The 19402-nt window shown below is 41.1% G+C and overlaps 1 protein-coding gene across 3 annotated transcripts in view; it reads left to right on the top strand.

Moving 5' to 3' along the window:
- The window catches only part of CALD1 (caldesmon 1), a 186225-nt gene extending 168009 nt beyond the window's left edge, over window positions 1-18216 (top strand). For all 3 annotated transcript variants that reach the window (XM_088448507.1, XM_088448508.1, XM_088448509.1), the window contains 7 exons: window positions 1979-2022; window positions 6891-6960; window positions 9666-9803; window positions 11872-11967; window positions 15484-15564; window positions 16052-16085; window positions 16735-18216. In XM_088448507.1, the coding sequence (XP_088304633.1) occupies window positions 1979-2022; window positions 6891-6960; window positions 9666-9803; window positions 11872-11967; window positions 15484-15564; window positions 16052-16085; window positions 16735-16760 (489 nt within the window). In that variant the 3' untranslated portion in view covers window positions 16761-18216. The remainder of the gene's footprint in view (window positions 1-1978; window positions 2023-6890; window positions 6961-9665; window positions 9804-11871; window positions 11968-15483; window positions 15565-16051; window positions 16086-16734) is intronic.
- The last annotated feature ends 1186 nt before the right edge of the window (window positions 18217-19402 follow it).

Here is a 19402-nt window from a genome sequence, read left to right as displayed (position 1 = left end):
TAACTTTATTGTGACTTTCCCCTTTTTTCTAACAAGTGGAGTGCTTGTCCTATTTTAAATATCTATCATACAATGTTGCTATTGTCTGTCTAGCACAGACTCTGTAGAGAGCCGCAGAGAGGCCCCACCCCTTCCCTCCCATCACAGCTCTCACAGGCTGCCTGCTAGCCACTACCACATGGGTGACATGTGGCTGAAGAGACACATGGGGAGGGCGTGAGGCTGGAGAGGCACAGGGGAACTTGAGCTGTTGAGAACATTTGAGGAATTTTCAAACTGTGCATTTCTGTGGCCCCTACTGGTTGGTTTGCTTTTTGTTATTGATTTCCTGTAGTCACATATGGAGCAGACTTCAGTGCACATCCTGCGGGGCACTTAGCAAAAATGTCTGAGCATGCCAGAGCTGCAACCATTCACTGTAGTGAAAAGGGTGTAATATTGACCATTCTAATTGGTGATCCAAATGATTCACTATAGTTGTCTCCATCTGCATGTTAATCAGCTTCTGCTATGCATGACTGCTTTTTTTTTTAACACCAAATTATTTATTTTACATATACACTTGAGTGGCCAAATTATGACTGCCGGGTTAGTACCTTGTTGGGCCACCGTTTGCCCTCAATATGTTTTTAAATTCTTCTAGGTATGGATTCTATTAGCTTTTGGTATGTCTTGGGGGGTATTAACCCAAATGCAATGAACCGCATCTTCATAACTTTGCCTCTGCCAGCCTGAAGAGTCGTGATGACGCAAGAAGGATTCATGTTTTTGCGCTGTTGTCCCCATATCCTTACCCTATCTTGCATGGTATAATTGAAAACAGACTTGACTATCCCCCTAGAACGGCCGAGAGGCTCCCGAATCTGGTATGGCGACCTCAGAGAATATTCCAGTCTTCTAAAGCTGCCTGCACCCGCTTGACACCTCCTTGCATTCCAAGTGATGTGGGTGGTCCGGGCGGCCGATGATGCGATTCGCATGGAATCGCATCATCATAGCCCTGTCCTACGCTTTACGATGCCAGTAATCTTGGACTCAATTGTACTGCCACGCCTCCCGGACCTCCCACCTTTGCCACACCACCCCCACGCACCCACAGTGCTGACCTGGCTGCCCTCTCTCGGCATGTATTATTGCAAACATGATTTGTCATATGATAAAAAAATAATTCTTCATGATTCTTCATTTACTGTCCAATTCCTGTCTTCCCGAGCAAACTGGAGGCGTTTCACCCTGCTTGCAGCAGACAACAATGATGTACGACAGGCGACTGCATCTGTAACCCATACAATGTAATGTGTGGCGTACTGTTCGTTGATAGGCCATCTGAACTGATTCCTAATTCAAAGTGTCAGTTATTTGATGCACTGTTGTCAGCCTGTGGGACTGTACAAGTTTGCCCAGTCTCTGCTCCGCTCGAGCATCCTGTAGCTGTTTATCACCACAGGCCTTGTGCTCAGACACACACTTTAACAACTGCTGTCCTCAAACAGTTCACCAGTGGAGCCATCTTGCTAATGCTCGTACCGCTGCTACAAGCGCCATTCCATGTTCAAAGTCTGTCATATTGCGTTGTTTACCCATTATTTAATGAGTGATACACTTCTTTAGTCTCTGCCAGGGGCGTATTTATAATGGGTGCAGGCCCCGCACACCTTGCACCCATATTATACTTATATCTCCGAAGTCCCACGTCAGCGATGTACAAACACCTGGAAAATGGCCGCCGTGTTCATTTTCCGGTCGTCATGGGCAGTACAGGGAAAATGCCCGCCGCTGACATTTTCTCGGTGACCAGCGCATGCGCTATAGACTCTGGGCACACTGTAAACGCCCCTGGTCTCTGCATACCTTCAGCGTTATCTGCAGAACAGCTACTTTGCATAAAATCACTGTATTGCGTGGATAGACATGTAACTAATTGAGTAGCATGGTAAGCAAACAGGACTATAACTTTTTTTTCATGTTTCTATTCTAGATTGAGGAACGGGCAGAGTTTCTGAATAAGTCGTCTCAGAAAAGGTAAGTGGTAGCAATATATTTCTGTGCAAATGATATCGTCTAATAACCGTAAATCCTCCTGGTTACCATCAGACAGCTGTAGGATTATGATGGTTTCAAAATCACCACCTCAGCTATAAGCAAAGGGTCTGACTTTGAGTTGCATATAGAGTGGCCTCTAGTGCGGACGTACACTGCAGCCAGATAGAGGGGGAGATGTATTAAATCTTGGAGAGTGATAAAGTGGAGAGAGATAAAGTACCAGCCAATCAACTTCTGTCATATTTCTAACACAGCCAGTAAAGTGACAGTTAGGAGCTGATTGGTTGGTACTTTATCTCTCTCCACTTTTTCTCTCCAAGCTTTGATACATCTCCCCCAAACTACCTTGTGCTAAGGCGAGTATCTGTCCTGCCGCGTCTCTCACTCTTTTTCTGTCCGAAACTGCAATTTCAGCCTAAGTATCAGCGCTTACACTTACCCAATACTGGATGCAAAAGGTCCATCAGAAACAGGAAACAGGCCTTCCATCTCCGCTCGCTGATCACTCATATCATGGAAAGATCCAGCCACACATGGAGCCTAAAGGTGCGTACACACTGGGCGATTAAAGTGGACGACTGAACGATAACGATGTCGTTATCGTTCAGTCGTCCACTTTATCGTCCATTTTTAACACAAAAACGATGAACGATAACAACGACGCACGTTCCCGCAGGACGCGCTCGCTTTTAAAAACCGGGTCCACAAATGCCTGTAGCGTGTAAAAACACGCTATAGCGCGTATTTTGCAATCACTGGTCCCGTTAAAACATCAGGCAGACTTGCCAGGAACTCGCTGATGCCTGGAAGTCGCATGCTATTACATTTATCCCATAGGGTCTCTTATCCGAAATGATGTCACACAGAAACTCCAGTTCTAAGATTTTCCTTATGCAGTTAATGCGTGGAGCGCTGCTAAACACGTTAATGAGAAGTAGAATACTCGGGATAGTGTGGGAAAAGATGGAGCGCGGATTTATAATTCAGTGTTTTATTCATGGTGCTCTACATTATGGAAAAAAAAAACCATCCTGAAACCTATGGGAATGTAAATTAGGTAAATCTCAAAAGAACGTGTAACTTTTTAGTTTTTTTTTTAAATCTCTCCCCATAAAGTACTGCAGATGGGAATGATATTCTGGGACCCCCCCAGTTAGTTTATTTTATTGGGAGGTCTCTGATGGACAGTTTCCAAAATGATCTCTGACTAACAGAGCGTCTGATGAATGGCTGGAAACTAAAGCCGGTTCCTGATTATATGCCTGTGGTCCTGTTCCAGTCTGCAGCTGGCTGTGATTCTAGACGTGCGTCAGTCAGATGTATCCTTCCTTTGGTTTTCAGAGGTCATTACAGAGCTCATCCAGCAGAGGTCACTAACTCTGAGATCCGGGACCCTTCTGTATTGCGCAATCTTAACTTTTTAAAATGTATACAACTTAATGAGGCTGATTCACTTCATTGGGACATTGTCCTCCTCATTTTACACTCATCAGTTTTTCTATATTATTATTATACAGAAATATAAATATATTACAATGAAATTTTAGGTAAAATGTAATATGCACTATGATAGCTACTGAGATGCAAAGATTAGTATAAGAATGGAATCCATAACTAGATATTATGGCAGAGCCGTAACTAGACATTGTGGTGCCCTCTGTGAGAAGGAGCATTGACGTGCCCCCCTCATCATGTCATAATTTCATATTACTGTTAGTTTGCAACACTGGAGGGGCTATGGCATATTATATTGTGGCAGTCTGGTCCTGGGGCTCTTGGCTGTTAACATTGTTTGTCTCCATTTTGTGTGTTTCAATGCTGGAAGGTATGTACATTGAAGAACACAATTGAACACAATATATTATTCTCTGTAGGACACCATTCCCTAGTAGTAGAGGCAGACAGCGGTGTCCTTACATTAGATTACTGACATGAAATCTGCTGTGTAGATGAAAAATATCCCCATGGTGTAAAGTAATATAGTATAATATGTGGTTCCAGTGAGTCCCTGGAGCTGCTGCTTACATACTTTCAGGGCCGTAGAGAGCCTGGCTGGGCCCGGGTAAAGGAGGGGGCGTGGGCTAATCGTGGGAGGCGTGGCCACGCCTCCTTGGAAAAAAAAAAATCTCACTTTTGCAGCGCTGTAAGCCCCCAGCCCAGCGCTAAGCTCCCCCCCACAGCCATAGAAGACTGCTCCAGCTGCTGCAGCAGCTGCGAGCAGTCTCACACTGCAGCCCAGCACAAGCTGTGTGCTGAGCTGCTCTGAGGGAGGGGGGGGGGGCGATGCCGGACCCGGGCCCCTCAAGCCCGGGCGAACTGTACCCGCTCCCCCCCCCTCTCAGCACCCATGCATACTTTACTTTTTTTTTTTTTACATCTTGCGCACTGGTTAGATGTAAGAGTTTGAAACACGGTGCAAAATTTTTTTTTGCAAAAACACTGACATCAAATATTTAAAAAGGTATATTTCTATCACCCAAAGGGTTAGCTATAAAAAGCCCATTAGCCCTTATTTTTTTCAAAAGCAATTGGTACGATAAAATGTGAAATCTTTCGGAACTCCCTTGACGTCAGTCCAGGCTGTGGTTTCATGGCGATTGTCTAGAATCTGCACCTTAATTGTTCTACAGTGTTCAGCTTACTTCCTCTTTTCATGATTCTTAACAGAAACGATTCTGTTCTCAGGCAAATCCCCATTAAATTGTGACAAGTGCTGTAAAGGAAGGCTTTGTTCAGTGATTAAAGCCGGCCACGTATTTCCCAGACAGTCAGACTGCCATCTTTAATTTGCGATGTTATCTGCAGTGTCGGTAGTCAAAGGAAGTGGAAAACTAATGTTATAGCTCATTACCACGTAACATTAGTCCTGATATTCCTGGAACCGCACAAACTTTACTCCTGTCTTCAGCTGCCATTTCACACTGTCAACACTAGAGGGCACGCTTTCTTCTGTTACAAGAAAAGTTAAGACCATCTGGAGACTACACATTTAATACGAATATGTTTTAAAACTCTGAAGTCACAGCGGACCTAGCACCTCTGTTACTGGTGTCTTACAAGCACTGCGGAATTTTATAAGCATGCCTTTGTTGTCTGTGACATTTTATGTACAGGTGCACTATTTTCATGATGTGTGTACTGCCCAGGCTTAGTCTGCACCACAGTTTATTTTGCTATTAACAGCATTTTAAACCCTCATAAAGTTAAACTGTCTGTTTTTTATTCCTTTTTTTTATTAATAAGGAATTTAAAAAAAAAATGTTAAGTAAAATGGGGTCTAAGGGCCTGATTCAGGGTTGTACTCTTTTAATACGCAACAGCGATGCTAATATATGCTAATGTCGCAGGAGACGTCTAACGTGTAAATAGACGCCTCCTGCTGGCCTCTGTGATCCGCTGATGTGTCCTCGGATGCAGCGTAGGATCACTCTGCGTGACCATTGATCACCTGAGTAACTCAGAATGGCCGGTGGTTTCATCACGCGGCTGATGCCAGTAAAGCTGCCTACAAGGACGCAGTAACTGGCTTCAGCACATCCAGAAAACTGGTCTGACATGCCACGAAATGGACACTACGAGAGAGCTCGCAGACACTTTTTGCCACATGCGCAGATCTTCAAACATGGGAGTTGTATGCAAACCATTGGGTTTGCTCAGAAATCTGAATGAGCCCGCTAAGTTATTCCGCACACAAATCTTTATTTCCCTCTACATTTGTGTGTATTAATGAGAACAGGCCAGACATACCGCTGAGACCAAACCCATAGTCCAGAGGTTACCAAACCATGGTTGCTGACATTCAGGCTGCCCCTTCCAGAAGGGAGTTGCCAGATAGGGATGACAGGGGGCGTGGCTGGTATGTCAATTGTGGGCGGAGCGGGGGGGCATGCGTTCGCGTAATTTTGGTCCCGCTACATAATGCCGATATTAGACATTGTGACGCAGGGGGCGTGGCCAAAATTACGCGATTCACCAGCCCCCCCTGCTGCGGGAGTTTCTCAGGTTATCGTAGGGGGGGCTGCGGCCGCCGGGAGGCTTGCCTGTCTTTCCGGGAGGGGTCCGGGAGCAGCACCCGATTTTAGGGAGGCTCCCGGCCGAATCGGGAGGGTGGGCAAGTATGTCCCAAACTCGGTACAGGTTTTAAGGATATCCATGCTTGACCACAGGTGACTTAATTAGTACCTCAGTCAGTTTGATTAAATAACCACCTGTGCTCACCCATGGATATCTCTAAACTGTGAGCTGTCATAGTCTATTAAAACAACTTAAGGAAGAAATGAGTACAGTATTAATGTCTTTTGTATAGATCATACATAAACATACCCCAAACACAGGACCAGAGCTAGGGTGTTTGGCGCCCCCCTGCAAACTATACATTTTCCCCCTCTCTCACATTTTCCATAAAGGACAGCACACCAGCCACAAAAAAAGGGGTGTGACTGTACAAGAAGAGGCGTGGCCACACAATACTACCCTCAATTCATATTACACCACACAGTAGCACAATCTTATTCACATTACACATAGTGCCCCTGATTCACATTACATCACATACTAGTGTCCCTTATTTACGTTACGACACACAGTAGTGCCCCTTATACACAATGCTCACCGTAGTGCCCCTTACACACAATGCCCACAGTAGTAGTGCCTCCTATGCAATGCCCGGCGGCTCGTTGAACTTTGTCAACACCAAGTAAATAAACTTTTGGGATCCGATATTAGCTGTGTTATTAATATGCTCCAATATCACTTAAGTAATTGTTACTACATGTGTGTCCCTGTGACTACCTTCTATGTAAAACAAATATTTTTTTCGTAGTATCAAAATTTTTTTTTGTCTTTAGTATTAAATCACAACCAGCGGTGGTGTCTAAGATCGACAGCCGGCTTGAGCAATACACCAGTGCGATTGGGGTAAGTAAAGTATCTGACCCTACATGTACAGAGATGTGTTCTTTATGGTGTACTGTCTGCAGGAGAGCATGCTTTTGGAGCTAGACTGGTAATGATAGGACTAATATCAATATAAATATAATATAATGGTCCTGAATTCAGGCATGCTAGATAAAGATCCTTCTTTGTCGCCATGACGTCTTCACCAGTTATCCCTAATATCATGCCCATTACTCTGATGGAGCAGCCGATGGCAGCTTGGACAAAGTCCCACAATGGCCGCATGTGATGCTGCATTCTGCACCTATTGCTGCAGAGGTTCATTCAGTTTTTGCAGAAGGATTTCACTTTAGGTAATGGTCAGAGGGAGACAACCCAGTTATGGATACTTGGAATTATGTGCTGTATACAGGAAAGGATATTAACATTAAATAGAATTATAATTATAGAGCATGTTGTAGGGTGCACAGATGGGTCCAGTTATAGCACCACCTCAGAGGTGACGTTATATGCTTCTTTCATTTTTAGGCATCTATTTGATACCCACATAGGTAGCTACTGTTTATGTACGTGCATTGGCAAGGAGGTGTAACGAGAGATGTTTGCACCCTGGGCCCAGTTGAGTAATAACTCCCCCTTTTCATTATGGGAAGCTCCTCTATCACTGGTCTACACACCAAGCCTATGACATCTATTGTACAATGGAACATATGTAAAATTGCTATAGGGGTGTCATTATGTCCATATGCACAGAAGACCCTCCATACTGCCCCTAATTCAGAGGTGTCCGCTTGGCCGCCGCGACTACGTTCTTTGCCACAGTGCGGCTGCATCTTTAAGCTAATGTTGCAGCCAATGATATTTATGCAGATAACCACCAGCTGCAGAGCTAATCCGCCGCTGTGCGGATTAAGAGACCAGACCATTGGACACATCGGTCGCACCCTAGAACATTACACCAGCCCTATGCGGCTCAGATTATACTTCTGAACATGGCGGCCTGTGTCTGTGCAACTGTCATTAGATGGAGTCGCGCACACAACCGTGATATGCTCGCGTCTGGCTAGCCACTCCCCCCACCCTGTCACCACACAGAAATGACCATCGAAATTGCCTCTTGCGGCCATAAAATTAATTTTGTGGCTCCCGGCAGTAACCATCGGGACACATGCACAGTGCGACTAGGACACATACGCCGACTGATAACATCGGCCACTTGCGTGTGGCGATGACACTGCAAGAAAGCTCTGGATCAGGCCCACTGTTATCTGCAAAACAATGATACAATCCCCTCACCAGTTCCATGGTCGGCCATAGACTCCATTTGTAATTTAAACATTTTGCATCCACCACCTGATCTTTTATTCCCCAGGGTGATACTGTGCCCGGGCCCCATCTCACTGGCCTTGTCTGTGTCTCAGGACCGTCCTGCCCACCACTAGTCCGTCAGTTTCCAAATTCCAAAGGGACTTAATAAGCGACACATGACTATGCACTGTTCTTGTAGTGTATGGTAATGAAGTAAAATAGTCTCAGGATGTAGCATTCAGATGGGTCTAATTTACTGGTTTCTGCATTGCCCTCCTTTTTTGTTGTCCCTAGATATGACACAGAACTGTTCTGTGGATCCAAGGGCAACCACTCAGTCTCGGTGAAGTAAAGTTTGCAAGAGGGCGTGTACAAATCAATAAATGAAAAGTTATCTGAAGGTAGAAAACACCATTAGGATGAAAATAGCCAGCATTGTAAGGTACTCCTGTGATAGAAGAGATCAGGCCCTCCATCTTGTCTTTCCCTGTCCGTTTCCACATTTTTTATTATAATTGACTATTGTTTTCCTGCTTCACCCCAATTTTGTGTACAGGTAGGGTGAGGGGGGTTAATTATGTATCAGTATAAATCCCTGCACCTCTGTAAGGGAGAGTTTTTAATTGAACTGAAGCAGGGGCGTAGTAACGCCCTATGGGGCCCATGTGTAGCGGGCTCCCTCCCGCCAAGCCTTGCATCTTACCGTGTGCAGGGAAGTGGGTCCTTCCTCCTCCGTGGCTCCATCTTCCCGTGATATTAGGGAAGATGGCGTATGCGTACAAGAGAGCAGAGGCTGGCATACTGCCACTTTGCTTTCACTGCGTGGCGCCATCTTCCCCCAAGATGTCACTGGGAAGATGGTGCCGTAGAGAAGGAGGGACCCACTTGCTGGCACAAGGTAAGTATAATATGGGTGCAGGGCCCCACACCCATTATAACTACGCCTATGAGCTGACCCCTTTCTGTAAAGAAATGCTTCTATATGTTACCTTTCAGTGTTTCTCCTTATACAGATAACAACAGCGCTCTAAAACGTTTCATGGTTTGCAACACTTGCTTATGTCCCTGCATTTAGTACTCATTATGGAGAGAAGACACTAACAGCAGCAGTGACCCCTATAAGTGACTGGGATGTTACCACACACTATAAGGGCTACAGATTTAGTTTAACATATATTTTTATGACGCAATCACCTAGTGGTTTGGGACTACCTTCCTTTTTAATCACTGAGGGATGCGTTGAAACGTATTACTAAATTGGAAGTCGACTAATTTGTTTGTTCTTAGTGTATAAAACTTTTCAATTAAAAGAATTGATTTAAAAAAAATTCAGTTAAAATATACAAGACCTCAACACACAAATAAATCTAACGACATTCCAAAAAATATCCCAATTATTATTTTTTTTTTCCTTTCAGAGCAACAGAGTTCCCAAATCTGGCAAAGCTGCACCCTCTGACCTTCCGCTGCCAGCTGACGGTGTCCGCAACATAAAAAGCATGTGGGAGAAAGGAAATGTATTCTCATCACCGGGCGGTGTAGTGTCACCAAACAAGGTAACCACAGCGCGCATCAGTGTTGCCTGTCTTATGTTTGTACAAAGACGCAGCAGCGGCTGTATTAATAGTGTCCATCTCTAAATTGGGCCCAAAATCTCCAATGATGGTAATATACTTCGCTATATTGCTGTCACATTCTGTCTACTTCCGTTCTTCCAGAGTCTGCATGGCCCTGGGTGTGGCTCCATTGCTGCCCCATGGAACCTGCACATGGCTTGCAGAGTGCCTGGAACAGGACCCTGCAGCCAGTTGCTCCAGGCAGGCACCCTGCAGCCTGTGGAGTTGCCTGGAGCATCCTTACTATCTAGAGATGGTGACCCGACCCCTAGGTTTGGCGTCATGATGTCACGGGTTTAGGGGGCGTGGCCAACACAGGGTGACATAGAGCCTGTTCCGGCCCTGCCCTCTCAGTCCCTGCATAACTTAACCCATAGCTCCCAAGATTCTCACCGGGCAGCTTCAACGTTCACCCAACTCTACATCCATCAAACGCTCCCACAAGACCTATCTACTTGGGAAGATCTGTTCCTTCAGTCTCCAGTCCTCATCAATCACTTCTGCTACAGCAGCTTTCCTAAACATTCCTTATGTGTCACATATATATTCATACCTCCCAACTGTCCCGCATTCAGTGGGACAGTCCTGTTTTTCTGGGACTGTCCCACCGGCGAGCCGCAATGTCCCATAGTGGGGGGGGGGGGTTAGGGGGTGCACACACAGTTGCACGGCATAGCAGAGCAGCGGGAAGCAGTGGTAGAATAGATGCCGTGCACATGTGCACGGCATCTATTCACAGTGTAGGGGGAGCCTGGAGGCAGCCCAGCATCTCAGAGACTCCCGCAGTGACATGAACAGGGGGTTGCCATGAGGTTCCACCCCCTTTTTGGTGCAAGCAATGTCCCACATCCAGGGAAAAAAAAGTTGGGAGGTACTGTATGTTTTTGCTAACCATTGAGCTCGTATGGTCTAATGGGCAATGCCCTCCTTACTATTTTGTGCCCAAGCTGTAAATGGTATTTACTTTGTATATGTCTGACATTATTGGATAGCTACCCAATTGCCAAATGTGCAGGATATTTTTGGTGCTTAATAATAAATATTAATTTTCTACTGTACTGTGAAATTATTGAAGTTTACACAAAAATGTCACCTTTTTCCTGACCGTAAAGATCCCGAGACCTTCATCAGTTTAAATATATAGTATATGGTGAGAAACAAACCTAAAAACTATTTTTTAGAAAATACGGCGCATAAATGCAATGTAAATTAACAAAAAAAAAAACAAGAAAACCAACATATATAAATGTATCAATTAATAGTAAATAGATAAATAAATACTGTGTTAGCGACCTATACAAATATATAAAAAACAAGTTTAATAAATGTAATATGCAATCCAAATGTTATAACCAGCACAAACATATGGTTATATAATGTACATAGTATTACGAAGAAGTGATGTAGAATGGGAATTTAAAACACCAGAGATATGGACCAATCCCTCTTTTGTAAATAATCAATGGAGGCTCCAAATATAATTACCGGGTGCCTGCTCAGTCCTATAGGGTGCAGTGGTAAGGATCCAGCAGGGTTGGAATAACCTGCAGCTTGTGCAGTCCCTTGGCTGTAAGATGCTCCCAAATAGTAAGGTTCCAGCGAGGCTTAGCTTGTAATCATCCGGTTTTAGATGGAACAAAGTCCCAGTCCCAAGACGGTAGGCAATAAGGGGTCCAGTAAAATGCAAATCTCTGGTAATCGCCCTAAATTATTTTTGTAAGCCTTGAGTATTGTGTTCACAACACACATGGATTGGCCCTAGACAGCGCCTAGCGTTTGTGTTTTTCACAATTTTTTCTTTTTTCCATATAGTATATGGTGTCTCTTTTGTTAGACAGGTCCATAAAATGGATAAAGATCTGCCAATAGGTAATTCTGTGTAGCAAAATGACCTCTTCTTACAGCAGAACCTGCCAGAAAGTAATACCTAGGATTTGAGATCAGAAATTATATAAAATGACTCTAAAAAAACTTTAATTGTTTGATGGATAACTGTTTATATTTCCAGGAAACTGCAGGATTAAAAGTGGGTGTTTCAAGTCGTATTAATGAATGGTTAACAAAAACTCCGGAGACCAACAAATCGCCTTCAGCAAAGCCTTCAGTAAGTCATAAACTATGATCTAGTCTGTGATTTTTGCGGAGTGACAATAAAACCGATTATGGCTATGCAATATGCGAATGATGATTAAATCATAATTGGCTAGGAGAGGGATTAATTGGAGCAGGGTAGTAGTTGAGATCAAGGCATTGTTGTTTTGTTTTTTTTTGTTACTGTTTTGCCCTGAGAGAAAATTTTATGCCACTCATTACATAACATGCTCCAGTACTGTATTCGACCTCCTAAGATTTTATCTTTAAGGACGCTTCACGTAGACAATTTGTTTAATGGGGCAAAGCATTACCAATATGACAATTGTTTGTTCACAGCACTTTCTATCCTATTTGGACATTTTGAGCCTTTTCACTTGAAAGTTCAAAAAATTGTCTTTGAAGTTCTGAGATGTCTCTAAAGCCAAGTGGGTATTACTTGAAGTGCAGCTAACCCTAACCGATGCCATTTCTCCTGCTAAACCAATATACAGTTTATGAATTCACTAGACAGTAGTGACACTAGTTCTCGTTTGACCAAAAATCTGCATTCTTCCATAAAATGTCAGCCCACACCGGGTGTAGGGGAATTGTACACATTCATTATTTTTGTTGAATTAGATGGGTTGTCATTGTATATTCTTCCAGGAACTTTTGTCTACATTATAACACCTATTATCTTTTTCTTACTCTCAATCAGCTGATTTTCTTTCCTTACTCGTCTGTCCGTCTGCCCCCCCAGGGAGAGATCTCCTCTTTGATGCCTTACTCTTCTTCCTCCTTCTATCCTTCTTGGATTTTTGATTTTTTCATTATGCTGAGAAGGTAAAATGTTCATAAATGAATAAATCACAAACATGACATTTTAAAGCCTCTTTATTATATATTTATGATTGGTTTGTGTAGTGTATTTCACTGGGATGTGAGCACTTGTTGTCGTTACTTTTTCTTTTATTAGTTTTACCTTTGTTCAGCAAGAATAGAACTATAAAGATAGTAAATAGGGCGCTGTGGTGAGGAGTCTTCCCAGCAGCTGCAAAAAAGGGGAGGTAGTCAGCCTCCTATATGACAATATAGAAAAGAAAATATGCAGCGCTGATAATAGATGCAGTTTAATATAAATATAAAAACAATACAATCATAGAAATAAAAACATATCAAAATGTATTTTTGTGTGGTAATATTGTGGATCCACTGCGATAGTAGATGGAGGTCCAAATAACAACCTCATAAAGCATGCATAATATCCTATAGGCACTATTGCTGCAGCAATATACTGGATGGGCACTGATGTAATGTCTCGCAAGGTAACTTGGGATATAGTTGTAAATCCAACAATGGGAAAGATTTTACCAGCTTATGTCCAGATGAAACGAGGGTCCCAAAATTAGCGATGGTATCACACCGGCGAACATCCAACGCACGGAAAGACCTCTGAAAGATTGATGCTGGAACCAGGGATGGCGTCCCAAGTTGAGAAAACTCCAATGCAGTTCCTGAATAGTGTCCAAATGATGAGTGCCTGATAGGAAGAACCAGATATTATGCATGCTTTATGAGGTTGTTATTTGGACCTCCATCTACTATCGCAGTGGATCCACAATATTACCACACAAAAATACATTTTGATATGTTTTTATTTCTATGATTGTATTGTTTTTATATTTATATTAAACTGCATCTATTATCAGCGCTGCATATTTTCTTTTCTATATTACCTTTGTTCAGGGCTACAAACCGCACATTAAAACATTTGCATGATTATAAGAGCATCAGAGCATTTACCGGATGGTATCAACCATTAGCCAATCCCAGGAAGTACAGTAGGACATGCACAGTTTTCTACTAACCTGTAGCCAATCATGATATTGAAACATTCGCATTAGAACATGTACAGGACCACATCAACCAGTAGCCAATCAGAGGACTAGAACATGCACAATACTAGATCATCCAGTAGCCAGTCAGGACATGCACAGTGCTAGACCAGCCAGTAGCCAATACATGGTGTAGAGCATGCACAGTACCAAGGGGCGTATCTATTATGGGTTTAGGGTGTGCAAGGCTCACAGATACTGGGTCCAGGGGGGCTCACACTGCACAACTTGCACCCATATTTTTAATACTTACCTTTCCGGAATCCCACATCTGTGCTATCAGCGCTGTAAAAATCGACTGGAAAATGACTGCCAAAGCCATTTTACCAGCGTTTTATGCATGCGCAGTCGGGAAATCACTGGGAAAATGGCTGCCATGCCGTTTTCCTGGTGACCTGCCTATGCAGTAGTAGTAGACTACTGCTGCTGTGCTTCTTGAGAGAGGGGAGGGGACCCCGGAGGTAGACTGCTAATGGGCCCCCTCCTCTCTTAATACCCCCCCGACAGTACCAGACCAACCAATAGCCAATCTGTGCATACACATCGCTAAACCAAGCAGTAGCCAATCCGAGGAGTAGGACATGCACAGTCCTAAAGTAAGCAGTGGCCAATCCAAGGAGAAGGACATGCACAGACCAATCCGTAGCGAATCCTGGGAGCAGGACATGCACAGTGCTAGACCAATCAGTAGTCATTCTGAAGAGTAGGACATGCACAATGCTAGATCAACCAGTAGCCAATCCAAGGAGTAGGACATGCACAGTGCTAGACCAACCTGTAGCCAATCATAACGGTAAAATATTTGCATCAGTAGACGATCCTGCAGCTATGGAGAGCATTTGATAATTCACAGTGAAAGACCAACCTATATACTATACGAATATTGGATGGTTTAGAAACAAAAATTGCATAGAAACAGCTGCAATAGCAGTCTTAAAATAGGTTGTCTTAGGCACAAAACACTGCTCTTGCACAATGTTTTATGAGGTTTGAAATGACCATGTGATGATACTTGGGCTGCATCATTTGTAACTCAAATATTAAAGAGTTGTCTGATAATTTTTTGACATTTTCACATATTGTCTTGCGTTAATGAGGTGAGAAGACCTTAAGGTGCGTATCCATTTCTCGACTGTGAAACGAGAGCACGATTACGGCATTGTAATCGTGCTGCAGTTTCACAGTCTGTGATGTGCCTACACTGACCGTTCAGTTTAGGCACATCCATCATCCCCGTAAATGCTGAACCTGGAGTGATCATCGGGTTGACCAGCATGTACGGGCAATGATAGATGACAAAAACGACCAGCAGGCACGCACATTGCTGGTCGTTTTTGACTTTTACATGGCCGATTTGCGGACAATTAGTAAGCAATTGAATGATAACGATGTCGTTATCGTTCAATCGGCCTGTTTAATCGCCTAATGGATACACACCTTAACACCACATAGGAAATCATAAGGAAACTGCTCATCTTTCTGCATAAAAAGTCTAATTTTCCATCAATCACACATTTTTTTTATTTTTGTTTATTACAGTCTCCGTAGGTAAAACCTGCAATCGTCACACGGTCATACAACATACTGTAAAATAACAAAATATTGCAAAGGATGTGTTTAATATATATGTACTTTTCTTTCTCCTTATGTAGGATCTAAGACCTGGAGATGTATCTGGCAAACGTAACATCTGGGAAAAACCACAAACGGAGAAGCCTGGTTCACCAACCAAGGTGAGCAAAGGTCCTTTTTATTGCGCTCACAATATATTTTCTACTAGTCAGAAATAATGCAAACTTTTTGCTAACTTTCTTGTAATGTTATTACTCTTATCTGTAGATTCACAACATTTAATGAAACATTGTTATGACTATTTGGGCTGATGAGATAAGGAACTCTGCTTTTTAAAATTGTTATAGATATCTGTAGTTTAAATAAAGTGAAAATAAGCGGGTTTGGGAAACAAAAACACACCATTAGCGTGTCAGCATCTTCCTTGTTTTAGTTACTGTTGCTCTAAATAGCTTTATATGGCCCACATAAACCCACATTGTAACTGCAGAGCATCCTTTAGGAATTTGCGTCGTTAACTGTGTACTTTAAAATGTATGAGAAATTTTGTAGATACATTTGCGTTCCCCAGGGCTACAGTGGCAAAAGGCAGCTTTCCGTTTTAATTATGTGACTGAAAAAAAAAATGTGTCCAATTTTTGTTTACAGATGACAATTGGAGGGAAAAAGTCTGACACCAATGGTATGTAACTTGTTTTATTATTTTCCCCTTTTCACGTCACTATCTAGCTCTGACCAGGAATGTACCAAACAAAATATTTGAAACTTACTTCCACATATATTGCTATAATAATATTAAATAGCTCTGTGTATTATTTAAAGTCCCATTTAATTGCTTATTATCTAATATCTAAAGATTGAAAACAATGGCAGTTATCATGAAACTGGAAAAATAGAATGTATAATTTTACTGTAAATATTGTAATAACCTAAAAATATACACATTAAATTTCCTGCATATTTTAGGATCCCATGAATATTTAATTGTTACTATTTTTATATTTTGTCAAATTATATACAATATTGCTGTGCTTCAAAAATTTAACACACACACACAAAATTGTAATACAGTCAGGAGACAGTATTCTCGAGTTGCTGTGGACTAAAGCACCTCTGTGCCACCCGTGGGACAGTTTTCACAAATGCCTATCCCCTTCATGATGGAATAATAATCAAAATGTTTAAATAAAAAATGTTTTACTTTGTGTGTGCAGAAATTTGGGTCTTATGGCGTACAATATTATATTCAGAAAATTAGATTAAGTTGTTTTTGTTTGTTTGTTTTTTTTAAAGTCAACCTTGTTATCTGATGTATCCTCTGTCTTCAACAGGATTAAGATTCGAAAAGGATCCATAGGAACTTTTCCAAGCCTCCGGACCAACTTAGAAATAAAGTGCTAAATTGTCATTTTATATTTATGTTTACTTACCAAATATGTGTTTCTCATTATGCCGAAAAAAACCATGTATATTAGCACTGTATTTAATACCCACCTCTCCAAACAGTGAAACATTCATAAGAGTACAGCACTGCCTTTGTATAAGATCTTAATTACTTAAGAAAAATTCAGCTGTGAAATGGACTTATTTCTACTGATATATAATACAGTACTTTTAGCTCTACAGAAATGACATCAGGAGGGCAGTGTACAATGAGGTCATGCACCAGCAGAATGGCGCTGCACTTTAGAGTAGAACACGGTTCAATTTTGTTTTTTTAGTTTATAACGACCGGTGTCCAGTAAAAAAAAAATACTGAATAGCTAAAATGATTATTTTTTATTATATATATTTTTTTTCTTTTGCAAACTACTTAAAACATCATTTTCACTCTGTTACAGGTAATGCCAAAATTTTGGCTTGTATTAGCCAACAGTGGTACTTTTATGGTTGACCTTATAGTGTTATAGTTCAACAACTGCGTTTTTATACACAGTATATACACAGGAAGCTTTTTAATCTTACATCACTATTAAATGCAGACTGCTTTTTATATGCTAGAGTATATCTAGAGACTTTTTTTTTCTACATACTAGCCAATATCACAGCTTTTGTTAATTCACTTTGTTGAGTTTTAGATATTTTATTTTGCCCTTAATCAATAGAAAAAAGTAAGCCCAAGACCATCTTAAAATAATATAAATAAAATAATAATATAAAAATAAATCAAGATAAGGTACACCATAAAGAGGCTTGCTAGATTAGTTCAGATTTGGAGGAAAAAAAGAAACAAAACGAAATTGTAATTAATTTATAAACAGAAATGTTATTATTTTAAAAATAAAAAAGAATTCGCAAAGCATCACTAATTGAGAACCCTGCCACTGGGATCACAAGACTCAGTTTAATGAATTTCCATTAGCTTTCTAACTATTTGAAAATTGTTGACAGGCAGGTTTCATATTATATGTATATAGTTAACATTAGTGTCAATGTTAAAGTTGCAGTTTGACTTTTTCAATAATATGTGTTGAGGGAGCCAACTGTAATTTCATGCAATAGAATACTGAATTTTGTACTGCATTCTTTCGTGATATCTTTATACAATGAAACAGCATAAAATATAGATTCACACTGTTTTGTTGTTCCAAAGATTAAAACCACTGCTTTGCTGAAATATTGTATTCTTTCAATAACTCAAAAATGTACTTACAATATGCAAATGCACTCAGTTATGTGTGGGAAATAACCCTACACAAATTTGCCTGTTATTGTCTGCAAAGTTATTGCATTTAAACATTTCCAACTGCATAGAATAATTTGTTTCAACAATGTATTATGAAACTGCAACCACAATAAAATGATAAATGTAATTTTCACTGTCTTTTATTTTGGGGTGGAGATAATAGAAAATGGTTATATTGTGTAATTCATTGTTTAAATCAACACAATTATAATTATACATTTGTTTGGATAACTAAGGGCATGTAGGCTCAATAATAAACAACTTCTGTTAAATGCAAAAATTAAACCTTAAACATAATGTGTTCTCAAATCCATTATAGGGGACAATTAATTTTTGAATAAAGTAGTCCCGCAAATGGTTAACTCAGGTCAAATTCATGGGCAAGATTTTTTTGCAATTCAATTCCAAAATCATGATCAGTTAACATGTGCATCCCCTTGAGCAGTTCAAATGTTAGGGACAAATACCAGGACACTGTGCACACCCCCCGCAGCCCATGAATAATGCACTTGGCGGGGGTTAAATGCTATAATATTTCCAATAAATAAATATTTTAGATGATTTACACTAAAAAGCACAAGAATTTGTTAAATTTGTGGGTCATGTATGTTCAGGTTTTGTATTGCTGGTTAATAGGTTTTTGAACTTCCAAGAAAGAGGTGTAAGGTTTTTACAAAAAGTTACAAACTTGTAATAAAAAAAAAACACAAAAATAACAGAAGTCATTTTAGTTTACCCCAAAATACGGCAAAACTTTTATTTTGCAGAAAAGTACTTGCTGGTTATAATTTTTCCACCATTAAAAAAAAAATGGCAGCCATATGACATCTTCTGAAAACCTGCAAAACTTTGCTTATGGCCACTAACAGCTTTCTATGCTGTTCTGCTAGTTTAGGATGATATCCCCACTTTTCCATGCACTTAATCTAGGTCTTGCACTGTAAAAATAATGTACAACATTGCCACGATGGCCACAAATTCCCATTTACAATTGAACTACGTTATTATCAGGAGTGCAAATAGGGAAAAAATAGCCACAATGGGCCTGATTCATCACGGATCGCAATTGCAAAATCATAACGCAGATCGGCCGATGGTGCATACTAGAGGCGGATCTGCTGTGAAACTAATGAAGCTTAAGCTTCAGGGCCCCTAACCCCGGAGGGGCCCTGAAGCAAATTTTTTTTTAGTACATATTTCGTAAAAATTAATGGAGTTTTTTAACTGTGTGTTATTAACATAAGTTTATTATAGTGATAGAACCATAAGCCAATGGGTTGAAGTACTTAATATTGACCTTAGAATATGCTATA

The sequence above is a fragment of the Taudactylus pleione genome, unplaced genomic scaffold, assembly GCF_031769625.1.
Source record: "Taudactylus pleione unplaced genomic scaffold, aTauple2 ptg000456l, whole genome shotgun sequence".
NCBI lineage: Eukaryota > Metazoa > Chordata > Amphibia > Anura > Myobatrachidae > Taudactylus > Taudactylus pleione.
Note: the sequence above shows the minus strand (reverse complement) of the source record. Positions and strands in the feature narration are given on the sequence as shown.